Source organism: Neoarius graeffei, chromosome 8, assembly GCF_027579695.1.
Source record: "Neoarius graeffei isolate fNeoGra1 chromosome 8, fNeoGra1.pri, whole genome shotgun sequence".
In the NCBI taxonomy this organism is placed as follows: Eukaryota; Metazoa; Chordata; class Actinopteri; order Siluriformes; family Ariidae; genus Neoarius; species Neoarius graeffei.
The window spans coordinates 94203906-94226947 of record NC_083576.1 but is presented as its reverse complement, the minus strand read 5'-3'; the positions used below and the strand labels follow the sequence as shown (position 1 = coordinate 94226947).

At 47.2% G+C, this 23042-nt stretch overlaps 1 protein-coding gene across 1 annotated transcript in view; it reads right to left on the bottom strand.

The window, feature by feature from the left end:
• Nucleotides 1-11081, bottom strand: part of LOC132891065 (zinc finger C3H1 domain-containing protein) — a 26934-nt gene extending 15853 nt beyond the window's left edge. Inside the window, exons 1-18 of the mRNA XM_060928539.1 lie at nt 10501-11081; nt 9703-10146; nt 9522-9598; nt 9098-9392; nt 8050-8249; nt 5508-5631; nt 5339-5427; nt 5065-5262; nt 4797-4970; nt 3768-3905; nt 3568-3686; nt 2780-2908; nt 2519-2693; nt 2210-2329; nt 1551-2114; nt 1354-1463; nt 157-288; nt 1-78 (exon numbers count right to left, since the gene is read on the bottom strand). The exon at nt 1-78 is cut by the window's left edge and continues 44 nt beyond it. Coding sequence (XP_060784522.1) covers nt 1-78; nt 157-288; nt 1354-1463; nt 1551-2114; nt 2210-2329; nt 2519-2693; nt 2780-2908; nt 3568-3686; nt 3768-3905; nt 4797-4970; nt 5065-5262; nt 5339-5427; nt 5508-5631; nt 8050-8249; nt 9098-9392; nt 9522-9598; nt 9703-10146; nt 10501-10930 — 3596 coding nt within the window. The 5' untranslated portion in view covers nt 10931-11081. The remainder of the gene's footprint in view (nt 79-156; nt 289-1353; nt 1464-1550; nt 2115-2209; nt 2330-2518; nt 2694-2779; nt 2909-3567; nt 3687-3767; nt 3906-4796; nt 4971-5064; nt 5263-5338; nt 5428-5507; nt 5632-8049; nt 8250-9097; nt 9393-9521; nt 9599-9702; nt 10147-10500) is intronic.
• Nucleotides 11082-23042: the final 11961 nt, after the last annotated feature.

Sequence of the window (23042 nt, the reverse complement as noted above, 5' to 3'; positions counted from 1 at the left end):
CCAATCAGAGGAAGGCTGTAGGACAGGATGTCCTGGAACAACTGGTTTCCATTCAGAGAGCAGTTCCTCATGTGCTGCCTAACACACACACACACTGAATTACACACATGTTGAGTGTGAGACGGTGTGCAGGTGTGCAGGTGTTCAATCCCTCACCACTGGCAGCCATCGTCGTTGCAGGTTCCCATCAGGTCGAAGCGGCAGAAGCACTTTCGCGGCTCGATAGCATGACTATACGTGATGGAGCTCAGAGAGAGCTTCTCTTTAGTGCGGAAATATGGACTGAACCTACACACACACACACACACACACACACACACACCTTGTTCAGTTCACAGTAAGACTGGATTGTTAACTCTTCAATTCTGTCGTGTATCCCTTCTGTCGTTGTAGGGTTTCTTGTAGGCGTGTACTGAAAATGCTACTCTTGTTTCTTGTGGGCGTGTTCTGTCCAGCTTGTTTAAGTACATACATCAATCAGCCATAACATAAAAACCATTGCCAGGTGAAGTGAATAAGATTATCTCATTACAGTAACACCTGTCAAGGGGTCGGACCCCACAAGGCAGCAAGAGAACAGTCAGTTCTTGAAGTTGATGTGTTGGAAGCAGGAAAAATGGGCAAACGCAGGGATCTGAGGGACTCTGACAAGGGCCAGATTGAGATGTTTAAATGACTGGGTCAGACCATCTCCAAAACAGCAGGTTTTCTGTGGTGTTCCTGGGAAGCAGTGGTTCAGACCTACCAAAAGTGGTCTAAGGAATGACAACCAGTGAAACAGAGAGAGGATCACATCACTCAACATGTACCTGGGGAGTGAATGTGAAGGTGAGTCCGTCTGGTCTGATCCCACAGGAGATCTACTGTAGCGCAAACCGCTGGAAAAGCGAATGCCGGCTCTGATGGAAAGGAGTCAGAACACGTCTGGAGCTGCATAGCTGCAGATCAGTCAGAGTGACCATGCTGACTCCTGTACACCACTGAAAGACCTATACTGGGCACGTGAGCATAAGAACTGTACCATGGAGCAATGGAAGAAGATGACCTGGTCTGATTAATCATATTTTTTCACACATGGCACTGAACTCGTTTAACGAGAGCTCATGTCCGACAGGGAGGATGCACACGCGCCCCACAGGACTGATCTGAGGAATCATTCGAGATGATTGTCAAGATTTGTCACTTTACAGCATCGTTGCAAATTTACACAGAACGGCGGGGCGGGGGGGGGGGGGGGGGGGGGTAGAGACAGTCTGCTGCATGAATGCAGAAAATTAATCATCTCCTGTAGCTTTTCACTTTCTAGTATGATTTATTTTTCCAGAATTTTCTACAAACACAGAGTCCACTCACCTGTACGATCTGAACACCAGAAGAGGACTGCGATACGGACCGAACGGAACCGGCTTCAGCTCACTCCGCACCTGCTGCGGCGCCATGGGGTCAACGTCCACCTGAACGGCCTGTGTGCGCGCACAAACTTTCATGAGTCAATTTTGTTCTTCTGTCTGTGTGTGTGTGTGTGTGTGTGTGTGTAACCCCAGCCTCACCCTGCCGCTGGGCTGGATGTCCAGCAGAGCGCCCCCTTGTGCTTGAAGTTCCTGTCTCAGGAGGTCTGGTAGCACATCACATTGCTGGTAGCGCAGCCGCAGGTCCTCAATGTTCAGGCCGAAGAGAAGCAGCTCTGTGGGGGGCATGGTCTGTTTGGTGGACGTGGCAGGCGTGGTTGGTGTAGTGGGCATGGCTGGAGTCTCAGCGTGGCTCAGATTGGGTTTTGTGAACGACCCAGACTCGCGAAAAGATCGGCGGCGTGTGGTGGTGGTGCTGGCGGTGGTGTTGGCATTAGCAGGCTGTGGGTCTGCTCCTTCTGTGTCAGGGTCATCACCGGGGTCATCAGTCCCAAGTGTGAGTTTGTCCTGCGTGAGGTCGTGAAGCGAGGGCTGTGTGACGCTGCAGGGGATGATGGGAGTGTTGGCCTGACGCAAAGCCTGTGCTTCCTTCAGCTTTTGGATCTTCAGCGCGTACTCGCTCTCCAGCTGCTGCAGGCGCTTCTTCTGCACCATCAGATCAGCATAGTGTGAGTCAGTGAAGTCCACACGGCGTCGTTTCCCCGCCTACACACACACACACACACAGCATTAACAGTGAACACAAAGTATATAAAAGCTGAATGTGCTAGTTCAACAGGTGTGCATGCATGTGTGCTCACTGAGGGCTGTGTGGTGCGTTTGTAGTTCTCTCTCTCTGTTCCTGCCTGAGACAACAGCTCTCTCTCCATCCGCAGGGCCTGGTGCTGTTTCACTACCACACGGTGCTGCACACGCTGGATCTACACACACACACACACACACACACACACACACACACACACACACACACCACAACTAATAAACATAGTGATTTCTCTTACTGTGAAACAAGTTGAAGAAACACTGACACTTAAGAAACAAGAGTGTGTGTGTGTGTGTGTGTGTGTGTGTGTGTGTGTGTGTGTGTGTGTGTGAGTGAGAGTGTACACCTGTTCCTGCAGTTTCCTCAGCAGTACTCTGTTTGCGCTGGCCACCTTCTCTGCTGCGAGCAGCTGCTCTTTCAGTCGCACCACTTTAGCCTCAGCCAGTTTCAGAGACTCTTTCTTCCTGATCTCCTGCTGATGGAGCTGCTCTAGCAGAACCTGGTCCTTCTGCAGCTGAGCCCTAACACACACACACACACACACTTCCTCAGCACCTCAGTCAGTAGAACACATCTGCATTTTAACATTAAAAATGAAAATACTGACTGGTGTTTGTGGAGTTTCTCCTCCGTCTCGTTGAGTTCAGATGGTTTTCCCAGAACATCAACATCTGAGTCAAATCTGACTGGAGACGACGTGGCAGAATCCGATTTCTTCATTCGCTGATTCTCACGACTATGTGAAAAAAGCCCAAACAGAACTTAAGGTTTTTATTCCTGCTCTTTCACGTTCCAGATATCACACAATTTATTAAGGGCTCATCCTGTACCAGTCTTCTGTTCATCCAATTAAATGCTCTCTAGAGTGTATATGCCCCACCCCCAGGGTAGTAGTAAACATGGTTTGTATTTTCAGTGTGTTCTGGTTGAGCGTCTCACACACACACACACATTTTCTCTTTTCCTAATAAGAATAAATGTTTAGTTTGTTCACATGGAAGAGGGCAGAGTTTGGCTCTGGTGGTGTGGGGTTTTTTTTGGAGGTGTGCTGAGGCTCACCCTCTCCTCAAACCCGTACACCAAACTCCACACACACACTCAGCGTCTCCTCGTCTATGATTATAGTCGTCCTGGTTAAAGTGGACAAGGGTGAGTGAGAAATCCTCCACAGCTGGAAAACTCTCTCGGTACACCCTCACTGTTCTCTATAGTTAGCTGATTCACTAAGCTACTATCAGAAGTGGGTGTGGCTTGGTGTATCTCAAATGCTATTGGCTTAACTGTGTGTGATTCATTCAGTACAACTTCACATTGACCTCCTGTTTCAAAAGGAAATACTTCAACATACAGAATCGCATCTCTCATGGGGACGTTGTATGTGTAGATGTTAGTCACCTGTTTAACTCCGCCCTCAGGAGGCGGTACTCCATCGCAGTTCCCTCAAGTAAAGTGTCCATTGTCCTTAGCGGGTTGTTTTCCTTCTCAGCCACAGGAACAGGCCTCGGTCTCGCCGCCTGGATAAAACACAGCAAGAGTGACAAGCTAATAGAGCAGAGCAGGAAAGGTGTGTGTGTGTGTGTGTGTTCTCCTCTCACCTCCACAGTTCTCCGCGCCTCTTTAATCATGGACTCCAGGCCACCAAACACACACTGTGCCGAGCTGGAGGCCTCGATCTCAGAGTCGCTGTCGTCAGACGCATTCAGACGAACAACCACGGATTTATGGCGCGGCAGCTAGAAAAACACAACACATCTGTAAGCAGTGATGAGGGGGCCAAGCAGGAGGAGTGAGTCCTCCATGTTGTAGTGGTGTTACTTTAAGGAGTTCATGAATATGCATAAAAATAAAAAGCACTCATTACGCTGTGCCATTAGCAATCACAGACTGCACTGCTACAGAACGATGGGATGTGAACCTGAAGGCGCGACTGACTGATTCTCAGAAAATGCCGAGTGGTTGGATGGGAGGTGCATCCGTGTCTGATTGTGAACAATGAAATAGTTTGATCAAACATTCTTCTGCATGTTTAATCAAATTCAAATTAATCTTGTTTAATTCAGAGTAACACAGATCAAAGTACATCTGAAGTTCAAACAAAAATTTCCTTTCTTGCTTCCAGAACTTTCCGTTTTCTACAGACAAGCTCATGTCCTGAAACTGCTTTCTGAAGTTATAAACCTGAAAACAGCTGAAGACAAACAGACGCAAAACGCGGTGTGTAAATCTGTGTGAACGGATGAAGTGCGTGAGTCTCTCAGACTTTAAAACACGACTCCCTGATGATTAAACTCTCACTGAACGCTGACTGTAACCCAACACCAGCGAGTTTCATGTTTTACTTCGCACACAGTGAGATGATCTTATTGCTCTTCACATCTGTTGATTATTCCGAACCTGTAACACACGACTCGTGCTGTTTTCCAGCTTTTCTTCGGTGTGTAATTCAATAAATTCTAGTGTGGGTTTTGAGAAAAGTGACAGCGCCTCCTAGAGGACCCAACCACATTACATACAAGTATAAATACTTCTCACTTTGCTGATGTGCACACAAACGCAGAGGTACACATCAGCCTTTACAGTAAAACACTGAGATTAATGGTGTTAGAGTTGCTATGGTAACACACCACAAGCGGCGCTCTGGAAGCCGCAGCTCCTCGGCCAAACTTGCTGGAAGCACGGGAGTGGGCGGAGCTGGTGCCTAAACCAAGAGAAACAGAAGAAGGAGCAGCAGAGGCCCTTATGGTGGGTGGAGCTACAGCTCTCATCGGAGAGGGAGGGCCACTGTTACTGGACGAGTCCTAAAAAAAGAAAAGGACCAATCAGGGATCAGAACACACTTTTAAAAACACCAAGCACAGTGTATGCGCGCATGCAGGTGAACACGTGCGTTACCTCTGCTCTCACTGCACGTTTGTTAGCTAGGGATTTGAGAAGCTCCTCCCTCAGCATCATCTCCTCCTCCTCTTCCTCATCTGCAAAAGGAGGTTTGGGTGGACGCTCCGATTCCTCCGGAGGGGGCATTGGGGGTGGAGGAGGGGGCGGGGCCAATGAAACCACACCCATTGGATCCACACAATACTGAGACATGTCCTGAAGAATGCAGAGAAACAGTTCGGTGATCAAATTTTCTACAGTTCTTGTTTCCACAGGCGAGGGCAGGGCTTACCTGTCGGAAAAGGGTGGAGCCTAAAGAGAAAACTGGGAGCGTGTACAGAGCCCCAGTAGCACCAAAAGGCTCATGGGCTGGAGAAGCAGCTACAAAAAAAAAAATCATCCCCATTATTAAACACACACACACACACACAAACATGCACTTCACAGTGTTAATTATTCACCTGGAGAATTTGTCTCACTGTCAGTATCCATGGCAACCTCGTCATAATTGTCATACTGGTACAAGTTACCCGACAAATCGAGTCCCTGTTTCAGCATCAACTTCCTGTGTTCAGGATCTAAGGACTAACACAAACACACAAAAAAATAAGGCCAACACCTGGAACTTCGAGTGTCTCCTAATTCACCATCCAATGAAGAATGCTTGGTGTGTGTGTCTGCGTGTCACCTTGGTGGGCGCGCGCATGTCTGCGTGTCACCTTGGTGGGCGCGCGCGTGTGTCTGCGTGTCACCTTGGTGGGCGCGCGCGTGTGTCTGCGTGTCACCTTGGTGGGCGCGCGCTAGAGGTCTGCGCGGGTCGGATTTTTCAGTCCCGCTCCCGCCCGCATTGTGCAGTCCCGCCCGCGCCCGCAAAGAATTATGATTTTCAGTCCCGCTCCCGCCATATTTTGTCCCGCTCCCGCCCGCAAATCCCGCATGATGCAGACGTTCGCGTTATTTCTCAGGAAAGTTCTTGTCTTGACACAGCGTGATGGTGCCCCGCCCCCTACTTTGAGTGGATTTGAGCATAAATATCTACAGCTCACGTTCGTTATTATTTACCTTGTTTCTGAATTCAGCATGTAGTGTCTCTAATAATAATAATTAGTGCTGTCAAGCGATTAAAATATTTAATCGCGAATCGCACATTTTTATCACATGAGAAACCATTGTAATTCTCTGATCAGCATAAAAAAGTGAATGGGCTTGCTTTGTACCAATGGTGTGGTTTTTTTTATTTCTTTTTTTTATTGCAAAGCAGAGCTAGTAAGAGAAGTGAATTGATTTACTGCTTGAGTTAGTCTACAACTCTAATCAGAGAGACAGGTTACACAGTGACGGTAGGCTTGACTCAATGCTATCCCAGAAACCCTTCCTGTAATATGCAAATTTGGCCGCCCCTGATTGGACAGCCAAATTTGCATATTACAGGAAGGATTTCTGGGATAGCATTGAGTCAAGCCTACCGTCACTGCGTAACCTGTCTCTCTGATTAGAGTTGTAGACTAACACAAGCAGTAAATCACTCATGGTTCTCTTGCTAGCTGGGTGTGAACTGCGAGTCATTAGAGTGATCAAAGGATTTCCCATTAGGGTGATCAATGGCAAATTTAAGATGCCATTCCTCACCCAATCTGGCAATCTGACTCTCTCTGCAAATTTAGGCATCTTAAAATGTTTTTATTAATGTCAAATAAAATATCCAGCACAAATTATATATGATAGACATAAATTAATAATTTATAAATTTTATTTCAAACACGTTTTTAGTTAGCGGGACTGCAGCTCATCACCGCTCCCGCCCGAGCGCGCATATGTGCACTTCCGGTCCCGCCTGTGCTCGCAATGAGCTTTCAAAATTTGTCCCGCGCTGCACTGCTTTGCAGCGGGTCCCGCGGGACTCCCGCGGGAGTGCAGGGCTCTAGCGCGCGTCTGCCTGTCGCCTGGGTGGGCGCGCGCGCGCGCGCGCGTCTGCCTGTCGCCTGGGTGGGCGCGCGCGCGCGCGCGTCTGCCTGTCGCCTGGGTGGGCGCGCGCGCGCGCGCGTCTGCCTGTCGCCTGGGTGGGCGCGCGCGCGCGCGCGCGTCTGCCTGTCGCCTGGGTGGGCGCGCGCGCGCGCGCGCGTCTGCCTGTCGCCTGGGTGGGCGCGCGCGCGCGCGCGTCTGCCTGTCGCCTGGGTGGGCGCGCGCGCGCGCGTCTGCCTGTCGCCTGGGTGGGCGCGCGCGCGCGCGTCTGCCTGTCGCCTGGGTGGGCGCGCGCGCGCGCGCGTCTGCCTGTCGCCTGGGTGGGCGCGCGCGCGCGCGTCTGCCTGTCGCCTGGGTGGGCGCGCGCGCGCGTCTGCCTGTCGCCTGGGTGGGCGCGCGCGCGCGTCTGCGTGTCGCCTGGGTGGGCGCGCGCGCGCGTCTGCGTGTCGCCTGGGTGGGCGCGCGCGCGCGTCTGCGTGTCGCCTGGGTGGGCGCGCGCGCGCGCGTCTGCGTGTCGCCTGGGTGTGTGTGTCTGTCTCACCTTGGTGTGTGTGTGTCTCAGCTTGGTGTGTGTGTGTGTGTGTCTCACCTTGGTGTGTGTGTGTGTGTGTGTGTGTGTGGGTGTGTGTGTCTGTGTCTCACCTTGGTGGGTGTGTGTCTCACCTTGGTGTGTGTCTGTCTCACCTTGGTGGGTGTCTGTCTCACCTTGGTGGGTGTGTGTGTGTGTGTGTGTGTGTGTGTGTGTCTCACCTTGGTGTGTGTGTGTGTGTGTGTGTGTGTGTGTGTGTGTGTGTGTGTCTCACCTTGGTGTGTGGGGGTGTGTCTCACCTTGGTGTGTGGGGGTGTGTCTCACCTTGGTGTGTGGGGGTGTGTCTCACCTTGGTGTGTGGGGGTGTGTCTCACCTTGGTGTGTGGGGGTGTGTCTCACCTTGGTGTGTGGGGGTGTGTCTCACCTTGGTGTGTGGGGGTGGGGGTGTGTATGTGTCTCACCTTGGTGTGTGTGGGTGTGTGTGTGTGTGTGTGTGTGTGTGTGTGTCTCACCTTGGTGTGTGTGTGGTGTTTTCCTCCCACTAGCTTCATGAAGCGGTTGTACTGCTCTTCCTGATTGGACAGGTCTCTGATCTTGCGGATTTCCTCCTCTCTCTTCTTCTTTTCCTCCTCTTCCTCACTCTTCTGTTTCTGTGCCTCCTGCTGTTGCTTCCACGTCCGCAGCTGCTGCTTCCTCCAAGCTTGCTTCGACACTGAGCACCAGAGAGACGCACAAATACGGAGGAAATAAATCAAAATTAATTTAAAAAAAAAAAGACCGCAGTTAAATTCAGTACCTGGATGCAGATTAACTGTGTTTAATATTGTTTGCAATGAATATTAATAAGGATCATAAGTATTAAAAAACCTCTAAATGTTTTCATAATTAACTGCATCATGACTAACAAGGTGTGTGTGTGTGGTTTTCTTTCTGGTTATATCTCACTCGTGCTTTGACATGCTGAAGAACTAAACACAGATTAGATAACACACAGAGAAACAGACAGGATAAACGTGCGCGCACACACCAGTGCTGCTCGTTTTGTTCTTGACACTGTGGGCGGAGCCACACAGCAGCACCTCAAACTCAAAGAACACTTGTGAGGTGCAGTAAAGAGATGATCTCTCAGTGGGCGGAGTCTCATCCTCAACATTTGGGCTGTGTTCCAAACTCCACAGATTGTACTGGCATGTTCCTACCAGAGGGGGCGATATTCCAAAATCTGAACTCATGCTCAGTTTTTCGTTGCTGAACAGAGGATTTATCCTCTCTGTGGAATCTGTATTGGCCAGCTTCAACATTGTTTTATCTAGAGAACTAAAAACACATGCGTATACTGATTACCAGGACGCGTTAGTCTACTCCTTCGTGCACATTATGTGGTTTGGAACACAACCCTGAGTTCTTGCAGCCATGAGACTAACACATGCAGTGGAACAAGAGCATAACACAGTCAGCTTGCAATAGCATTTTTCTAGCAAATCTTACATTCCTGAGACAAATATTCATGAGAGTTATGAATATTAACAAGGGTAGTGAATATTAATGAGATGCTCGTACCTGGGCTCACAGTGTGTTTAGCAGGATGTCCTTTAGGTGGTGCTTTACTCCGCTCTGTGCCTGGTCTACCCGGGGTTCTGCCCTTCTCCTGACCTTTGACCCCTGACCCTGGGCGACCCCTCCCGGCGGAGGCTGACCTGGTGGTGACCCGATAGTGATCAGGCGTGGTTTTGGCACGATTCAGTTTCTCTTTGCTCTCCTTCATCACCTGCTGCTCCTTCTGCTGCCACCTGCGGCTGGCCGACTGCAGAGCGAGGAGACGCAACTGCAGCTCCGAGAGCTCGTCATCCTCATCCTACATCACACACACACACACACACACACACACAGGGCATTAATACAGATTATCTACAGTTATCCGACCATGAAGTCAAGGTGTGTGTGTGTGTGTGTGTGTGTGTTGTGTGTGTGTGTGTGTACACACCTTGCCACGAGTTTTGTTGGACTCTCTGCTCAGTGAGATGCTCAGGTCAGACAACTCTTCTTCCTCTTCTTCAGCTTCTAAACACACACACACTTTATATTTATTTATTTATTTATTTATTAGGGATTCAGGTGGATGCTGTATACAATTTATTTTTTTTGGTCTAACCCTCACACTGTACCGTTCAGGGTTGTCAGTTCGACAGGACTTTTCTCCACCTCCCTTTTCACCTCTTCGTTTTTCTCCTCACTGTGCTCTGCCTCTTTGTGCTCCGCCCCCTGGGTGGTCTTAGTATTTAGTGCGTCTCTCTCTGCAGGTGTGAGTAGTTTCTGTCTGAGCGGTCGGAGGTTAAAAGCCTGGAACGCCTTGCTCTCCTCCTCCAGCCGGTGCGCGTCTGGCCCCTGTGGCAGCGGTGCCTCAGCAGTGGGCATGTCCTCCTGCTCCCTGTGAGGGGAGTCCTCGCTGGGTTTCAGTGCTCTCCTCTCCTGGTTGCGGATGCACTCCAGTTCCAGCTGAATCTGTTTGTACTTCATTAGCAGATCCTCAAAGCTCTCGTCCATCCCGTTCTCTGATTTCGAGGCGACATACACAGGTTTACGACCTGCCACCCGGCCACCCTGCTTCTCTGAGACACCCGGTTAAAGCGTCTACACTTGACACAGCATTGTACACACACACACACAGCATTATGACAGTGTTATACACACAGATCAAACACAGGATCAAACAGAACTCCTACAGGATTACTGAAATGTAAAGGGATGTGATCTTCAGCACCTACACTCTGACGCCCCGAGAGGTTCTGAGCTCGAATCCTCAGAGATTAATAAAAGTAAACCTGTTTTGCTTGAAGTCCCTGACAGCAGCTGACTGATTATAAGCTTCAGTGGTTAGGGTCCTGCACTGACCACAGGGGTGTGAGCTCGAATCCCCTCACTGAGAAACAGGTTTATTCAGTCAGGTTGCGGTTAAAGGATACGTTTCCGGTTGGGTGAATCTTTCCGGTGTATATTCCTGCCCCTCCCGGCCGCTCGCGCTCTGTCCCCGCGGCCCTCCACGGTTCTGCCCCGGTACCGGAGGCGGCCCAGTGCTCCGTGGCTGCGCTCCCAGAAGCTGGTCCGGGGACTGGGCGGCTCTAACCGGTCCGGACCGGAGGGACAGACGGGGAACGGGCCGTGCAACATGGGTCCGGCTCTGAACTGCGGTGGCGGAGGCCGGAAGTCCTTCCCCGGTCCCGTGCCGTTGGGTTTGGACCGCGGTGTGGAGGTTTTCAGTTTCCGGGATCCGGGTCCAGGCCTCGCGCCCCGCGGCTCGCGCTGCTGCTTCACCTCCGCCTCGTCGTCGCAAATCTCCCCGTCTTCCAACTCACCGTCCTCCCGCGGAGAGCCGCGGCTCAGCCTGCCGTCCATCCCGCCTCTCTCTCTCTCTCTCTCTCTCTCTGATTCCGCTTTTAATTTCCCGTCATGTTTCTCTCTGTGTGACTTTAACCCGCGGCTCGGTTCCGGATCTCGGAGCGCTTCAGTCCATCAGCTGCTTCTTCACCGGACACGACCAACCGAAAGAGAGGAAGAAGAAAAAAAGACAAACGCCTCAAAGTCTCGCGAGATAACCGCATTCCTGCAGTGCGAGTAGCAGAAGTCAGTTATCGCGATATTTGCGTGGCCCGAATTCCGGAAATGATTTGACTCTCGCGATATGTACGTGTCTTTACACTTCCCTCATTATGTACACACGATAGTGAGTTATTATTATTATTATTATTATTCGCGTCACAAATAAAACTACAGTAAGGAGGAGAAACTGGAGATAAAAAGATCAGAAAAGCAGAACAACACAGAGGACTGAGGAGAAGCTCGACTGAAAACAGGAAAAATAATAGTTTATAGAAAAAGAAAAAACATCCTGAAACAACCTTTGGGTTAAAATATGATATGATGTAATATTTCACTTTTAATGGGAGCAGAACTAAAACATCTGCGTCTTCATTCATCCGCAGCGCTTTATCCTGAAACACTGGGTGTGAGGCAAGAAAACCCAGCCTCACTCTCTCATCCACACTTCACCCCAAACACTGAGGCGGATGGGGCTGAACAGAGCCATACTCATGAACCAAACGCTCGCAGTTCACTGCTGCTGGGATCTGAACTCATTACCTTCTGAGTTCTAACACAAAGCCTTAACCACTGAGAGCAGGCCTGAGGAGAACATGGAAAACACCACACAGACCATCACGCCACCCAACTCTGAGCCGGAAACATCAGATCAGCTCAGTCAGATCAGCGCTCATGATCATTTCACAGTTTCCCCAAAAACAGCTGAAGTGAAGTGATTGAGTGAAACCGTCTCAGTGTTCCTGGGAGAACTCCCATTTATTTCCACACACCTGTCTGGGGCAGTTTGGGGATTTCTGAAGGTCCATCTGCATGAAAACTCCACATCTGTATTTATACATTATCGAATAGTTTACTGATATTTAAACTGACATTTACACACCGTGAGTGTGTGTGTGTGTGTGTGTGTGTGTGTGAGAGAGAGAGATGGTCTTGAGGTGAGAACATTCAGAAGGTAAAAGAGGAAAAGCTGCAGCTTTCAGAAGGTTGAAGTTTGACTTGTTTGTCCTCAGGGTCACAGCTGCTGTCAGTAAATTAAATGTACGTTTATATTTACATGCAGAATATTACAGCACATGATACTGTACACGGGCGGCACGGTGGTGTAGTGGTTAGCACTGTCGCCTCACAGCAAGAAGGTCCGGGTTCGAGCCCCGGGGCCGGCGAGGGCCTTTCTGTGTGGAGTTTGCATGTTCTCCCCATGTCCGCGTGGGTTTCCTCCGGGTGCTCCGGTTTCCCCCACAGTCCAAAGACATGCAGGTTAGGTTAACTGGTGACTCTAAATTGAGCGTAGGTGTGAATGTGAGTGTGAATGGTTGTCTGTGTCTATGTGTCAGCCCTGTGATGACCTGGCGACTTGTCCAGGGTGTACCCCGCCTTTCGCCCGTAGTCAGCTGGGATAGGCTCCAGCTCGCCTGCGACCCTGTAGAAGGATAAAGCGGCTAGAGATAATGAGAATGAGATGAGATACTGTACACCCAGAGTAACCAAGAGTCTTTGTACTGACTCTGACCTCACATCATGTCTCTAAAATGTGCATTCATTCATTCATTCATTCATTCATCTGTTTATTTATTATAAATTATACACCCTGTATGAATTAGATGGAGCTCATGTTTGTGTAAATCATCAGTGCTGCAGAAGATTTAAATCTCTACACGGAGTGGGAATTAAACCTCATTACTGTACTTCAGTGTCATTTTGTGGTGTTTATTACTCAGACATTAAAGAACTCGTTATAAACACTGAAGGTCTCTTCTCTCATCCACACAATGGCTGGATGCTGTACATCTACAGTTCAGGCGTCTGTGCATTTATTTACATTTTATTTGCATTTTATTTAAATTTCAGTTTAAAACATCAAAGCAAACTCATAAATGTAGAAAAAAATAGTCAAGAATCATGACATCACCTGCTGTGACTTTCATTTCATTGTTTAGCTCGATCATTTACATGCGTGGACAATTCTGACTGAACACATTTCTGACTGAACACTTACACTCTAAATTGATTAAGGTTTTCACTCATTATTTTTATTCAGGTGGCGGCACGGTGGTGTAGCGGTTAGCGCTGTCGCCTCACAGCAAGAAGGTCTGAGTTCGAGCCCCGTGGCCGGCAAGGGCCTTTCTGTGCGGGGTTTGCATGTTCTCCCCGTGTCCGCGTGGGTTTCCTCCGGGTGCTCCGGTTTCCCCCACAGTCCAAAGACATGCAGGTTAGGTTAACTGGTGACTCTAAATTGAGCGTAGGTGTGAATGTGAGTGTGAATGGTTGTCTGTGTCTATGTGTCAGCCCTGTGATGACCTGGCGACTTGTCCAGGGTGAACCCCGCCTTTCGCCCGTATTCAGCTGGGATAGGCTCCAGCTTGCCTGCGACCCTGTAGAACAGGATAAAGCGGCTACAGATAATGAGATGAGATTTTTATTCAGGAATCATTTCTCAGCACTGTTTTCATCCCTAATCTATACAGAGAAAGTTGACGAGGTCACAACAGTAACAACGTTGTGTATTTATTTATTTATTAATTTATTCTGAACACAGGAACAAATCTGATTCTGTCCTGTTTATAATACATGCTGCCACCCCTTAATGTCCTGTTGCACCCCTGTCTGCCACCCCAAGTCTGAAAACCTGGACACACCCTTAAAATTATTATTTAAACAGTTTGAGACACACTTCATTTTATTCTTAGATTGGACCAAGTACACTATCTCACACGCCGCATTTTCCTCTTACAGGATAATTATTGTTTCTTAAAATACAGTTTGGGGATTTCTGTAACTGATCACTGAAGCTGCTCAACTGAAGAGTTTCTCTTTTTAATGTTTATAAGAATCACAAAGGTTTTATCACTGACATGACATCGATGTCTGTTGTAATCAGATACAGTAAAGTTGTGTAGAACAGTACAGTGTGACTCAATCTGCTTTAGTCATGTGAGTGGATGTGGAGTGTTGGAGTGCTTTTACTTTTAATTTGATTATTGTGTCTTTAAAAAAAACCTTAAAATTTAAACCTTTCCCTCATGTGTGTGTACAGCTGTAGCTCCTCTGCAGGTGTTTGTGGTTTTCCTGCTCGAGCTCCTCAGAATCAGAATCAGAACCGAGTTTATTGCAGAGTCTGTTCTCACATACAAAGAATTTGCTTTGGTGGTTGGTGCTTGAACAGTCAAAATAGAAGAATTTGGCAAAGACAAAAAGAAGCTACATCCATAGAATTAAAAAATAGAAGAATTTGAAAGATACAAATCTCAAAAGTGGACATATTTAAGGGGTATGTGCATGAGTTGTTGAAGTCCAAACTGTACAGTATGACCCAGAATGCGCAAAAACAGGTCACGTGATGGAGATGGAGAAGAGACATGATAAGAATGCAGAAAAGGAAGAGAATGTGTGTGTAATGGGCGAAGTCCATAACCGAGCTGTACAGTATAAGCTGGAACATGCAATAAAAGTTCATAGAATGGAGATGTATGACATGACCATGAAATGTGCAAAATCACAGTTCAGAGGCGAAGTGCATTAATGTCACAGATTGAGAATGTGAGGTTGAGTTTAGAGTCAGTGGGGTCTCAGCCCTTACTGATGAGGCAGCTGCAGTGGGGAAAAAGCTGGGCTTATGGCATGAGGTTTTGGTTCGAATGGACCACAACCTCCTACCAGAGGAGAGTGGCTCGAAAAGTTTGTGTCTGGAGTGAAAGGGGTTGGCTACAATCCCTTCTGCTCTCCTCAGGGTCCTGGACTTGTACAGGTCCTCAGAGGTGGACAAAGTACCCAACTTCATTACTTAACTCAAAGTACAGATCCCACTGGTCAAAATGTTACTCTGATACAAGTGAAAGTTGTCCAGTCAAATTTTTACTTAAGTTAAAGTACTGAAGTACTTGCTTTTAAAAGTACTTAAAGGGATAGGTCGGGATTTTTGACATGAATCTGTATGGCATCCCCATCAGTAGTGTCGTGCAAACACACTGACCTACCCCTGACAGCATCCTGTGAGTCCAGTTCTTGTCCAGTTTTGGTCCAGACGAAAGTAGTCCGGCAAGTTTGTTGGGGTCACGAAAGTAAAACGTTTTTCATCTCAAAACAGTATGTGTTCAAAAGAGTGATATATTTGCATCACAAAACCGTTGCCAAATAAAAAGTCAGACCTCGAAATCGCTTGGCACTATTTTCTCTCCCTTCTTATCACTGCGCGCTGCCGCCAGGTGACAGCCACGGCTGGTTCATTCATTGTTTTAGTGATGGGAATTTCGGCTCTTTTTCGGGAGCCGGCTCTTTTGGCTCTTCTTACTATAAGGAGCCGGCTCTTTCGGCTCCCAAACGGCTCCTGAGATTTTATTTTTGATTTAATTGCTGCAATTAACTAGTTAATTAATTACATTATTATTTATATTTTATCAATAGGATGTTTTCCATTTTATTTTTTAGTTTTTGTAGCCATTGTAAAGCTTTGTAAAGTATAGCAGTGTAACAATGTTCTAGCTATAGAAATAAAACTTACTTACCAATTAATAAATTATTTTCTCACAAACATAATGCAAAACTGTGTTATATTACCAATATAAAATACACAGAAGACATCAACTGTTTATCCTTTATGGCTTTATTTCACACTCGACCTTGAACAAAATGCCACAAAATAAATTATGAAGTATAAATCAGGCCTAAGAAACTATGAAGCAAAGTTGGAAATTATTTTAACAAACACAGAACAATGTGCAACAAAATATGTGGCACCTTGAGCGCATGTAAAAAGAGAAAAAAGTGCCGCACTCTGCTCCACCAGTAATGAGAAGCCGCTGGAACAGCAAATCTGCTCCTGTTATAATGACTGCTGTCTCGTTGTATACCGCAGATTAATCTGGCCATGCCAAGGCGGTTGCCAACCGAACCTGTCAATTTATGAGCGACAATTTATATCATGAGCTTTAGGAATTCACGGCAACAAAACAATGATCATGGTTGTCAAATAGACAATCATCCTTCAGCTGAGCTGAACTCTCTCTCTCTCTCTCTCTTTCTCTCTCTCTGAGGCACCTAAGGACAAAAAACTCATTCGGCTCCCCAACTCGGTTCCCACCGAAGAGCCGGCTCCCGTCGTTCACTTCAAAGAGCCGACTCTTTGAACCGGATCGTTCGCGACTGACACATCACTACATTGTTTACTGCTAGCAAAGTTAGCGACAACATGTCTGACTACGACGGTGAAATGTGTGCGGAGATTCAGCCACATCTTTGTTGCTACAGCCTGGATAGTCGCAAGTGCGCACCATTTTCACAAATATATTATTGTATAGGTTATAGAAGGTGATAAATTTGTCGCTGTTCTTGCTCTCAAATTAGCTTGTTAGCGCCACTGATCTGAACTCCTAATCACTGCCAAACAATGGGAAAGGTGTTGATTCCTGCGCAGATGTCAACATGACAGCGCGCAGTGATACCGAGGGAGAGAAAATAGTGCCAAGCGATTTCGAGGTCTGACTTTTTATTTGGCAACGGTTTTGTGATGCAAATATATCACTCTTTTGAACACATACTGTTTTGAGACGAAAAACGTTTTACTTTCGTGACCCCAACAAACTTGCCGGACTACTTTCGTCTGGACCAAAACTGGACAAGAACTGGACTCACAGGATGCTGTCAGGGGTAAGTCAGTGTGTTTGCACGACACTACTGATGGGGATGCCATACAGATTCATGTCAAAAATCCCGACCTATCCTTTTAAGTATTAAAATTACATTTTCTGTCAACGCATTGATTAGATTAGATTAGATTAGATTAGATTAGATAAAACTTTATTGATCCCTCTGGGAGGGTTCCCTCAGGGAAATTAAGATTCCAGCAGCATCATTACAGATAAACAGAGAAAAGAAATAGAGAAAAACTTTTAGATAAATTAAAATAAATTAAGTATTTACATATACAAATATAAAATAATAAGATATGGGGGGAGGGGGAGAAGTGGGGTTAGGGTAAGTGTGTGTGTGTGTGTGGGGGGGGGGGGGGGGGGGGGTGAAGCAGGAAAGATATTGCACATTATATTGCAGATTGTCCGGTATTGCTTATTGTCAGGCTAGGCTACTGCTCCTTCCCATCCTCTGTCCTCCTGTTACCCCTCCTCCCCCCCAGAAAGGAGTTGTACAGTCTGATGGCGTGAGGGACAAAGGAGTTTTTGAGTCTGTTCGTCCTGCACTTGGGAAGGAGCATTCTGTCACTGAACAGGCTCCTCTGGTTGCTGATGACGGTGTGCAGAGGGTGACTGGCATCGTCCATGATGTTCAATAGTTTGTCCATAGTCCTCTTCTCTGCCAACGTCACCAGAGAGTCCAGCTTCATGCCGACCACAGAGCCGGCCCGCCTGATCAGTTTGTCCAGCCTGGATGTGTCCTTCTTGGATGTGCTGCCCCCCCAGCACACCACGGTGTAAAACAGGACACTGGCAACCACAGACTGATAGAACACCCACAGGAGTTTCCTGCAGATGTTAAAGGATCACAGCCTCCTCAGGAAGTACAGCCTGCTCTGTCCCTTCCTGTATAAGTGATCGGTGTTGCAGGTCCAGTCCAGCTTGCTGTCTAGCCACAGACCGAGGTTGTCGTATTATTGCCACAACACTTACAAAACCTAATGCTGTTATCAAAGACAGAAATGTGAATTCACAAAATGAACACATGCTGTGCATCATGGTGGTTTAATGTTAAGCTAGCTAGTCAGTGAAGCTCCATCTGACATGCTAGCAAACTCTTTTCAAACTAAATCATATTGGATAGCTAACGTTACTAGAAAAGAAAGATTTCTACATTCTGTTCATTTAGCAAGATTATGCTAAAACATATTTCTGAAAAGACTTCAGATAAGTCAACATTATTCATGTTAGCGTAACTCCGTTTTTACATGCTAACTAACAGTGTCCAAGTTAACTAGCTATGTGTTAACGTTAGCTGTGGACAAGGCTACGGCAACTTGGCAGGCAAATCCATAGAAAGTCATTTGACTAACCAGACTGCATAGCTATTGCAATGTTATCGCTAGCTCTAAAAGCAGAGGCAACTTCATTGCAAGTTTTCTCTTGGAATAAAACGTTTACATACCTCAATATGCTTCTGCAGGTTGGACGGTGAGTTTTTGTAGGCCGTGATGTGGTTCATTTTCGGCAAACAAAGCAAACATTTAAAATGAAATGAATCTTTAATCCTTTCAGAAAACTGAAACATGGGAAGTAAATATACTTCATTACTGTCCACTTCTGCAGATCCTGAAGAGACAGAAGGTTGCAGCTGATCGTCTTCTCAGCAGAGCGAATGATGCACTGCAGTCTGCTCTCATCCCTGGTAGTGGCAGCAGTGTACCAGACGGTGATGGAGGTGGTGAGGGTGCACCATCATTGTCTTTGGCAGATCAAATTTCTTCAACTGCCACAGGAAGAACATCCTCTGCTGTGCTTTCTTGGCGAGACAGCAGGTTTACGTCTCCCACTTGAGGTCCTGAGTGATTATAGTGCCTAGGAAGCAGAAATGCTCCACAGAGGTCACTGGGGAGGCAAACAGGGTGATGGGGGAGGGTGTGGCAGAGCTCCTCCTGAAGTCTACACTGCAAAAAATTGAAAACTGAATTTGAGGAGAAAATTGGTTCAATCTCTCTAAAGACAGGGATGCCTGGCGCAGCAGACTGAGAGGTGGCCACCAATTAGCCAAGGATACACTAGTGAACCGTTCCAAAAGGCACCGCGTGTGACATCATATGAGAGTCTACGTTCGTCACACGTAATGCGGACCATAAGTACAAGTACAAAAGTACAAGTATCTTGCTGTATGGACAGATATTTTTACTTGACAAGACATCTTGGAATAAGCTGGTTGCAATCTAGAAATAGGTTTAATAATCTCAGAATTGGTGTCTTGTATTCTTCTAATAGGAAATGTTAGATCGTTTCAACAATTTAAAATATTTTCACTTGTGAAGACATAATTTTTTGCAGTGTACAATCATCTCCACTGTCTTTAGAGCATTGAGCTCCAAGTTGTTCCGCCTGCACCAGGACACCAGATGGTCAATCTCCCACTTGTAGGCAGACTGATCCTCATCAGAGATGAGTCAAATGAGGGTGGGGTCATATGCAAACTTTAGGAGCTTGACAGGTTGATGACTGGAGGTGCAGCTGTTGGTGTACAGGGAGAAGTGTAGAGGAGAAAGGACGCAGCCTTGGGGGGATCCATTGCTGATGGTTCAGGAGTCAGAGACATGTTTCCCCAGCTTCATGTACTGCTTCCTGTCAGACAGGAAGTCAGTGATCCACCTGCAAGTGGAGTTAGGCATGTTCAGCTGGGAGAGCTTGTCCTGCAGAAGAGCCAGGATGATGGTTTTGAAGGCGGAACTGAACTCCAAAAACAGGATCCTAGCATAGGTTCCAGGGGAGTCCAGATACTGGCAGATGAAGTGAAGAGCCATGTTGACAGTATTATCGACAGATCTGTTGGGTCTGTAGGTGAACTGTATGGAATCCAGGAGCGGGTCAGTGATGGCTTTGAGGTGGTAAAGCACAAGGCGCTTGAAGGATTTCATAACCACAGAAGTCAGGGTGACAGGTCTGTAGTCATTTAATCCTGTGATTCTTGGCTTTTTGGGGACAGAGATGATGGTGGAGGCCTTGAAGCAGGTTGGCACATGGCATGTCTCCAGTGAGGTGCTGAAGATGTCTGTGAACACCGGTGACAGCTGATCAGCACAATGCTTCAGGGTAAATGGTGAGACTGCATTGGGACCTGCTGCTTTGCATGGGTTCAGCTTCTTAAAGAGCTTATTGATGTCCCTCTCCAGAATGGAGAGAGTTGAGGCTGTGGTGGAGGGTGGATGGGTGTCCAGCGTGAGAGGTTGTAGAGAGGCCCCAGCAGCAGTAGAGGTGGGGGGGGCCTGGAGCTGGAGTGTGGAGTCATGGAGGATGATATCAGGACAGTCCCATTGTCTTTCAAAGCGACAGTAAAACTCCTTCAGTTGGTTGGCCAGGCGTAAGTCGTTAACAGAGTGGGGGGCTGAAGGTTTGTAGTTAGGAATCTGTCTAAGCCCTTTCCAGACAGACGTAGAGTCGTTGGCTGAAAACTGGCATTGGAGTTTCTCAGAGTACAGTCATTTAGCTTTTCTCACCTCCTTGCTAAACCTGTTCCTAGACTCTTTAAACCTGTTTCTGTCCTCACTTCTGAACACTTCTTCTTTTTGCACCCTTAGGCCCTGTTTACATTATTTCGAATCAGCGGATCATCAGATTAACGTTTTTAAAACGATTCGCGTACACACACAAATAGCAGGAAGTGAAGTCCGCGCCGTTTTTCAGCAGTCGCGTCACATGACCAATGTGGCATGACCAACGCCAGTGAATCAGGAAGGTGGATGTCACAGTGACGTTGTCCAATGACGATGTCAGCTAGAGCTCAGCACTGCGTATCCTCGTTCCTCAATGTTTACACAGCACCGGATCAGATATGTACTGGGTTGAATACGTGGGCCCTGGCGGATTCAAATTGTTCCGCCTGTGGAGTCGTTTCCCGGCGTTTTAATGTGCACGGACAGTGCATCCGCAACGAAAACAATATGAATACGGTCTAATGTAAACACCACCTTAGCTGTCTGAGCTTATCTGTAAACCAGGGTTTGTCATTATTGTAACTCACCCTGGTTCATGATGGAATGCAGCAGTCCTCACAGAAACTGATGTAGGATGTCACAGCCTCTGTGCACTCATTCAGACTATTGGTAGCAGTCCTGAACACATCCCAGTTTGTACAGTCCAAGCACACCTGAAGGTTCTCCGCAGCCTAATTGCTCCACATCTTAGATGCCCTCACTTTGTTTTTTGTTTACTGTTTTGTTTTTACTTCTGTAAAACACATTGAACTGCCATTGTGTATGAAATGTGCTATATAAATAAACTTGCCTTGCCTTACAGGTTTCCTCAGCTTTAATTTCTGCCTGTATGCAGGAATCAGATGGACCATGACAGAATCAGAATGGCCCAGTGCAGCGTGGGGAATGGCATGATAGGCACTGCTGATTGTAGTGTAGCAGTGATCCAAAATATTCTCCTCTCTGGTCAGGCATTTAATAAACTTTGTATATGATAGGCACTGCTGATTGTAGTGTAGCAGTGATCCAAAATATTCTCCTCTCTGGTCAGGCATTTAATAAACTTTGTATTTGGGTAGTTCGTGGCTGAGGTTACCGTTGCTAAAGTCACCAAGGACAATAACTATGGAGTCCAGGTTAGTCTGCTCCACACCCAGTATCTGATCGCTAGTACGCGCTGTGTGTTCTGCCTGTTGGCCTGCAGTGGAACGTAAACACTGACCAGGATGAATGAAGCGAACTCACAGGGGGAGTAGAAGGGTTTAGAATTAATGATAAATGATTCTAGGTCAGGAGAGCAGTGCTGCAGGATCACTGACATCACTGCACCAGCTGCTGTTTACATAAAAACAGATTCCACCACACTTTGTTTTACTGGAGAGATCCGTGTTATGGTCTGCTCTGAAGAGTTGGAAGCCACTCTTCTGCATGGCCACGTTCCGCATGGCCACGTCTCCGTGAAGCATAAAACAGAAGATAAATGAAAGTCCCTGTTTCTCCCCACCAGCAGCTGGAGTTCATCCAGTTTGCTGTACAATGACCGCACATTGGAGAGAAATATCGCAGGTAGTGGACTGCAAAGTTAGCGCCAATGGAGACACATGAGCACACCAGCGCATTTACTCCTCCTCCAGCGTCTCACTGAGTGAGCAAAGGTGAGAGCACCTTTGACCAGAATGTACAATATTTCCACAGAAGACACCAGAAAAGTTGGTAATAAGTCCACTGGAGTTGTTCCCCTAATGTTCACAAGCTCTTCTCTGGTGAAAGAGATTTGAGTATCACAGTAGTGAACTGAGTTTACAAACAAAATAAAAGAGAACAATGCGCACCAACACACCAAGGCACCCATCTGTGGTGCCATCTTGGTGATCAAAAGCCTCCTCGAGGCTGTGATGGTGATCATGCTGATGGGTTTCTGTAAAGTAGGTGTCTGCTGATGGAACGTATATGTTACAGAGGTCAGAATTGTAGGTCAGGTGGAATTTTTCAACCTAGGTTAGAATTTTTAACCCAGTTCATAATTTGCTACTTGTATTAGGGAAACTTACTATATCTAGGGCTTGGTTTAGGGTTAGGATTTGGGAAGACTTTGAATTTTAAAATACTTGATGAAGTAATAAGACTGGACTCATTATCCATCCATCCATCCATCCATCCATCCATTATCTGTAGCTGCTTATCCTGTGCAGGGTCGCAGGCAAGCTAGAGCCTATCCCAGCTGACTATTGGCGAGAGGCAGGGTACACCCTGGACAAGTCGCCAGATCATTGCAGGGCTGACACATAGAGACAGTGCACAGACAAACGCTCACAAGACATAATCTCACACCCTTAATGAAAAATGAGACAAAAGCTCACAATCATTTAATTTTTTTTTATTATATACAAACATACATATCACAGGTGTTACATATCACATTATGTATCACAATAGAAATATATTACATGTCACAGATACTGTATACAAATTCACTCTAGGTGGATGCAGTGCCCAACTGCACTGAGGAAGTCTGCCAGTGATGTCTGTTCAGCTACAAAGTCCAGGCAGAGGATCTGAAAGCGCTTCTGTAGCTCCACATAGCATCGTTGTTTGCACTTTTTGATGACCTGCTCTCTGATATGCTGCAGCAGCAGCGTGCTTACTAAAGCATAGTCCTGATGGAGTCCATCTACTGCAGTCCAGAAGGATAGGTGTTGATGCCCGATGAGCTGCCCCTATGTTGTTACTTGAGGTCCAAGTTTCAGGGCTACTGCCTGAATAGCTGCCAATTTGAAGTCAGTAATGACCACA